Here is a 7,500-nt window from a genome sequence, read left to right on the forward strand (position 1 = left end):
AACATTTTTTAGTTGTCGAGACATTCACGAATAAAAAATGTCATTGTTGTTATCAAACTTATCTTGCAGTCCCGCCCTCCCAGGAAGGTGGAACTTGCTGGGAACAATCTCATGGGCAAATGCGTAGCTTTTTGTTTGTTTTCTGTTTTGTTTTATTGATAAATATAAGTCATTTCTACTTCCCTATTCTTTTCGATTCTCTCTTTCTTTCTTCTCATTTTTCCTTTTTCTTTTTATGTCTGTCAGTCTGACTGTTTGTCTCCTCTGTCTGTCTGTCTTTTGAACAAAGGAACGAAGAAACGAAGGAACGAACGAAAGCCTAAAAGAAACACACAAACAGAAGGAAGCAAACTGAATTTTAAAACAAATCGAAACGCTATGACAGGGCCACAGACCACTTTGTTTTGCCCGGGACAGGCTAAGTTGCAGAAGGCTCCGAAAAACGCCCCAAGAGTCGGTGATCGATCCTCTGACTTTAATTTGGGTCTCGCTTTTTTTATCAGGGCAATTTTAAATATAAAGCCCAAACGTGACAAAAAAAAAAAAAGGGAAAACAAAATCCTACGCGCGGTTCTCACTGACGTTTGTGTGCGAACAACGAGAACGCGGACGACGCGGGTGTTATCAGTACTATTGATTATTACTCACGTGACCCTGAAGCACCCTGTCAAATAACTGTGGACACTCCCCACCCAAAGCAGTGGTATATTCGGGTAAGATATACAATCTTATAAACCCTGCTGCACCTTGGAGTATTTTATTGTATCAAACAGCCTGGTACCAGCAAAGCTCCAGTGGCCTTCATTCGTGTGCATTTTTTTCGAGCTCGGTTATCGTTTCGATGTTTTGTCTTATCAGTGCGGAGACAAAAAGGAAATACTGCCGCTGTTTTGTCCATTGTGGTCATTATTCCAGGTGCGTACAGGTGCGTTTTGCTTCTTTCGTTTGTTCTACCAGCTCCTTCTTTTTCTGCTCATCATTTTTCCTCTAAGCTTACGATAGAACCAGAATGTTTTTTTCTTGCTCTTTGATCCTTCATTAATGAACCTTCTCATCTTGAGATCGAGATGGATAAACTTGACTGAGCTAAGTCTCTACTATTCTGTTGATTGTCTGTCTCATTAATATTTGCATGTTAGTCCACGTAAAAGGCAAGTAAGTCTTGGTATATAGTGAATGTTCCGTTTTGTTTATGCTTGCACGTTCCAATAAAAAGCGTTTCTTGTTTTTTGACTTTTGACTTTTGACTTTTGAACGGTAGCTGTTTATCTGTTTTTGATGCTTTACTAGATTGAAATGCCTTAAATCACTTCAATCTTCTTTCATTAACGTTGCCATTGCATGTATCACAGATTTTACTGAGTTAAAAAAAATGCCACAATAAAAGGAAAGTGTACAATGCACACACAAATCAAAACATCTAATTCCAAACTAATGAAATGTCTAGGTATTTTCTGTAAAACCGAACAGGTGAAGTGTACCTAAATACAGAGACTGTATAGTACACCTCTACAAATCAGAGTGATACTTTTTTAATAGAAAGCTTATCCCTGCCCCAAAACAAAGTAATTTAGTCAGAGATACTGTAGCAAGCCACAGATATCTGATTTAGTGTACCTTACTTGACCTACCGGAAGTTTTTCACCGACACTGAATGCAGAGTGTCCTTTTTGCCCTGCTTAAAACAAAACAAAAAGGATAATAATGGTATAAGCACTTGAAAACCAACACAATTATTTCATAACAGCATGACTCATTTAACTTAATCGGACATATAGTAACAGTGTTTCGGCCCAACCCCCCCCCCCCCCCAAAAAAAAAAAAAAAAAAACACCCAAAAAACCCAAACATTTTTTGCAATCGGACAATATCCCAATAACACAAACGGGTACCGTTGTAAAACATTCACAACATTATAATGTTTTGATGGCGTCAAGTAATTTTTTGAAAGATTGATTTGAAGGAAAGAGCGTGAAAATAATGAAGAATGGTATCTCCTTTTTACATTTAGTCAAGTTTTGACTAAATGTTTTAACGTAGAGGGGGAAATCGAGACGAGGGTGTGGTGTATGTGTGTGTGTGTGTGTAGAGCGATTCAGAGAAAACTACTAGACCGATCTTCATGACATTTTACATGGGAGTTCCTGGGTATGATATCCCCAGATGTTTTTTTCATTTTTTTTATAAATGTCTTTGATGACGTCATATCCGGATTTTCGTGAAAGTTGAGGCGGCACTGTCACGCTCTCATTTTTTAAACCAAATTGGTTGAAATTTTGGTCAAGTAATCTTCGACGACGCCCGGACTTTGGTATTGCATTTCAGCTTGGAGGCTTACAAATTAATTAATGAGTTTGCTCATTAAAGTTGTCATTAAAATCGATTTTTCGCAAACAGATTTAAAATTGATTGCATCGTATTCTTCATGACATTCTGAATCTAAAAATATAATACATATGTCATGTTTACTCTTAAAATGTGATCACAATTAACGAAAATAGATTAATTAGTCTTACGATTAAAATTTAAGAAATCGATCCAAAAATGATTTCATCTTATTCTTTATCGTTTCCTGATTCCAAAAACATATAGATATGATAGGTTGTATTCAAAACAAGCTCAGAAAGTTAACACGAATACAGAAAAGCGCGCTTTCCTGCTTAGCACAATACGCTACCGCGCTATTCTGGCGTGTGCATATCACTGCGTTTTGCACGTGGGAGGTGAGCGATTTCCTTCTCGCGGGGATTGACGAAGCTGTACTGTCTTGGTGAAAAAAATACAGTGCGTTCAGTTTCATTCCGTGAGTTCGACAGCTTGACTAAATGTAGTAATTTCGCCTTACGCGACTTGTTCTGGTTAGGTTTCCCAGCTTCCAATTTTTCGGTGGCTGTTTCAGAGCGGCCTCCCTTATATTAGCTCTTTTTCTTTTGGGAGCTAGCTATATTCAGTACAAAATCTACCGTACAAGCACACGCGCTGGTCGAAACTGTAGGTCTTGTTACTGGTTTTTGGCGATGTCCTGTGAATTCAGAGAGATCGAACCTGTCAGTCCTAAGCGTCCCCTCTTCTATATGGTAGCTTCTTTTTCTGGACCTTACTTGCAAGTGTACAGTACAAAATCAACCTACATAGAACTGACTCAGGCTGGCAAACATTGTTTTCTGGGATAGGGTTTGTGTAACTTAAAAGTATCCCCGTCGACTTAATCAGAACACACGTTGGTCTAAACTATCCTTGGCGGTTGATGACTGTATTCTGTTATTCCTCGGAAAAACAGAAATGCCGCGGCAAAACGGGTTTTTCCGTGGAATAACTGAATAATGTCATCTTCCGCTAAGGATAGAAACAGTAGGCTCTGTCACCGGTTCGTGGCTCAGGACTCCGGACTCAGGAATGTTTTATTTCAGGCCATAGCCCATAAATAGGGTGATAGACCATGACTAATAGAAACGCTTAGAAAAAAACATGTTAGGCGCACAGGCAATCTTTTATCATAGGTCAATCATAATATATGTATATCTGGTACTCCTAGACGCGCTTCCACTCGCATGCGCACTGTACTGATTCACAATCACCCGCACATACGCAAACTGACTATCGCGTGTGTAACTGGCGTTGTCTAGTGAATGGAGAGTGACCGATCCTGGCACACCCTGTCAGTCCTATCATTCCAGCAGCGGGGCCACCTAATCAGGTTCCCACGAATCAGCCTCTGTTGACTCAGACATAACATGGCGATAAACTATTGCGCCTGTCGCAGGTCGACCCTGATAAGAAGACCAACAATTCCATTCACTCATTCCTTCAAGTCTTTGAGGGAAAGCCGGATCCGTAGGTCATTCGATCAAGTTCGCCGAAAAGAATAGTACATAGTATTAGGTTGCAGGTTTTGTCCTGGGTAAATCACAATACATGTCAAACTAGTAATATGATTTATTTGGATTTTTCCCCCTGCAATTGAAGATCGAAGTCGGGAATTAGTCTGTTGTGTTTACTTCTGTAAAAAAGTGAATTTCTTAAAGGAAAAACCTGATTTTGTTATTATATTTTATTTTTTACTCGTCGCTGATATCGGTACGAACATTCACAACACTTCTTTTCCAAAATTTCTTCAAGGAGCCACAAGGAGTAGGCCTATCTTCCAGATCTTCAAACACAAAGGCTGAGCTTGAAATCAGGCCTTTGAGGGTTTTTTCAAAATCTGAAAACTGACGATGGAGGCTGGCTTCAAGCTACTTTTCGGTGAGCGTTACTTTCTGTTACCTTTATATAACTCAAAGAGTGTCGAATGCCGCCTAGTTTTTTTAAATTATTTGTGGGGAGAAAGAGAGAGAGAGAGAGAGAGAGAGAGAGAGAGAGAGAGAGAGAGAGAGAGAGAGAAAGAGAGAGAGAGAGCACAAGAGAGAGAGAGAAAGAGCACGAGAGAGAGAGAGAGAGAGAGAGAGAGAGAGAGAGAGAGAGAGAGAGAGGTTTGTTGTTGTTTTCACTTTATGATAATATAAATTTAGAAACACACGCATGCCCGAACGTAGGGGCACACACACACACGCACACACACACACACACACTAACACACACACACACACACACGCGCGCGCACGCACGCACGCACACGCACACACATATAGGTGAAAGGTGTATTCGTGGACAAGACTGTGTTAGAGGAAATAATTGCAACAAATACTTTTTTCCAGTTTTGATTCTCACATGTGACGGCAATGGCAAAGCAGACACGACACTTGCAAACGCTTTAACATCTCCGGCTCCATATACACCAGTCAGCAGTTCCTCAACACCAGTCAGCAGTTCCTCAACACCAGTCAGCAGTTCTTCATTGCCAGTCAGCAGTTCCACAACACCAGTCAGCAGTTCCTCAACACCAATCAGCAGTTCCTCAACACCAACCAGCAGCTCACAATCACCAGTCAGCAGTTCCTCAACACCAATCAACAGCTCACAATCACCGGTGAGCATTTCCCCAACACCAGTCAGCAGTTCTCTTCAAACAGTCAGCAATGTCCATACTACAATCATCAGTTCACCTCAACCAGTCAGCAGTTTACCTCAACCAGTCATCAGTTCCTCAACACCAGTCATCAGTTCCTCAACACCAGTCATCAGTTCCTCAACACCAGTCAGCAGCTCACAATCACCAGTCAGCAGTTCCACAACACCAGTCAGTAGTTCCTCAACACCAATCAGCAGTCCCTCAACACAAGTCAGCAGCTCACAATCACCAGTCAGCAGTTCCTCAACACCAGTCAGCAGTTCCTCAACACCAGTCAGCAGTTCACAATCACCAGTCAGCAGTTCCTCAACACCAGTCAGCAGTCCCTCAACACCAGTCATCAGTTCCTTAACACCAGTCAGCAGTTCCTCAACACCAGTCAGCAGTTCCTCAACACCAGTCAGCAGTTCCTCAACACCAGTCAGCAGTTCCTTAACACCAGTCAGCAGTTCCTCAACACCAATCAGCAGTTCCTCAACACCAACCAGCAGCTCACAATCACCAGTCAGCAGTTCCTCAACACCAATCAACAGCTCACAATCACCGGTGAGCATTTCCCCAACACCAGTCAGCAGTTCTCTTCAAACTGTCAGCAGTTTCCATACTACAATCATCAGTTCACCTCAACCAGTCAGCAGTTTACCTCAACCAGTCATCAGTTCCTCAACACCAGTCATCAGTTCCTCAACACCAGTCAGCAGCTCACAATCACCAGTCAGCAGTTCCTCAACACCAATCAGCAGTTCCTCAACACCAGTCAGCAGTTCCTCAACATCAGTCAGCAGTTCCTCAACACCAGTCAGCAGTTCTTCATCGCCAATCAGCAGTTCCCCATCCCCAGTCAGCAGTTCCCCAACACCAGTCGGCAGTTCCTCAACAACAGTAATCAGTTCCTTAACACCAGTCAGCAGTTCCTCAACACCAGTCATCAGTTCCTTAACACCAGTCAGCAGTTCCTCAACACCAGTCAGTAGTTCCTCAACACCAGTCATCAGTTCCCCAACACCAGTCAGCAGTTCCTCAACACCAGTCATCAGTTCCTTAACACCAGTCAGCAGTTCCTCAACACCAGTCAGCAGTTCCCCAACACCAGTCAGCAGTTCCTCAACACCTGTCATCAGTTCCTTAACACCAGTCATCAGTTCCTTAACATCAGTCAGCAGTTCCTCAACACCAATCATCAGTTCCTCAACACCAGACAGCAGTTCCCCATCTCCAGTCAGCAGTTCTGCAACACAAATCGACAGTTCCTCAACACCAATCAGCAGTCCCTCAACACCAATCAGCCGTTCCTCAACACCAGTCAGCAGTTCTTCAACACCAGTCAGCAGTTCCCCAACACCAGTCAGCAGTTCCTCAACACCTGTCATCAGTTCCTTAACATCAGTCAGCAGTTCCTCAACACCAATCATCAGTTCCTCAACACCAGACAGCAGTTCCCCATCTCCAGTCAGCAGTTCTGCAACACAAATCGACAGTTCCTCAACACCAACCAACAGCTCACAATCACCGGTGAGCATTTCCCCAACACCAACCAGCAGTTCTCTTCAAACTGTCAGCAGTTTCCGTACTACAATCATTAGTTCCCCTCAACCAGTCAGCAGTTTACCTCAACCAGTCAGCAGTTCCTCAACACCAGTCATCAGTTCCATAACACTAATCAGCAGTTCCTTAACACCAGTCAGCAGTTCCTCAACACCAGTCAGCAGCTCACAATCATCAGTCAGCAGTTCATCAACACCAATCAGCAGTTCGTCAACACCAATCAGCAGTTCCTCAACACCAGTCAGCAGTTACTTAACACCAGTCAGCAGTTCCTCAACACCAGTCATCAGTTCCTTAACACAAATCAGCAGTTCCTCAACACCAGTCATCAGTTCCTTAACACCAGTCAGCAGTTCCACAACACCAGTCATCAGTTCCTTAACACCAATCGGCAGTTCCTCAACACCGGTCAGCAGTTCCATAACACCAGTTAGCAGTTCTTCAACACCAGTCAGCAGTTCCTTAACATCAATCAGCAGTTCCCAAACACCAGTCAGCAGTTCCTCAACACTAGTTAGCAGTTCCTCAACACCAGTCATCCGTTCCCCAACACCAGTCAGCAGTTCCTCAACACCAGTCATTAGTTCCTTAACACCAGTCATCAGTTCCTCAACACCAGTCATCAGTTCCTCAACACCAGTCAGCAGTTCCTCAACACCAGTCAGCAGTTCCTCAACACCAATCAGCAGTTCCTCAACACCAATCAGCAGTTCCTCAACACTAGTTAGCAGTTCCTCAACACCAGTCAGCAGTTCCTCAACACCAGTCAGCAGTTCCTCAACACCAATCAACAGTTTCCAAACACCAGTCAGCAGTTCCTCAACACCAGTCATCAGTTCCTCAACACCAGTCAGCAGTTCCTCAACACCAGTCAGCAGTTCTTCATTGCCAGTCAGCAGTTCCTCCACACCAATCAGCAGTTCCCCAACACCAGTCAGCAGTTC

At 43.2% G+C, this 7,500-nt stretch overlaps 1 protein-coding gene across 1 annotated transcript in view; it reads left to right on the top strand.

Moving 5' to 3' along the window:
* Positions 1-4,798: 4,798 nt before the first annotated feature.
* Positions 4,799-7,500, top strand: part of LOC138952642 (uncharacterized) — a gene marked incomplete at its 5' end in the record, with an annotated part of 15,533 nt that continues 12,831 nt past the window's right edge. The window contains one exon of the mRNA XM_070324348.1: positions 4,799-7,500. This exon is cut by the window's right edge and continues 698 nt beyond it. Within this exon, the coding sequence (XP_070180449.1) occupies positions 4,799-7,500 (2,702 nt within the window).

The sequence above is a fragment of the Littorina saxatilis genome, linkage group LG2 (assembly GCF_037325665.1).
Source record: "Littorina saxatilis isolate snail1 linkage group LG2, US_GU_Lsax_2.0, whole genome shotgun sequence".
NCBI lineage: Eukaryota > Metazoa > Mollusca > Gastropoda > Littorinimorpha > Littorinidae > Littorina > Littorina saxatilis.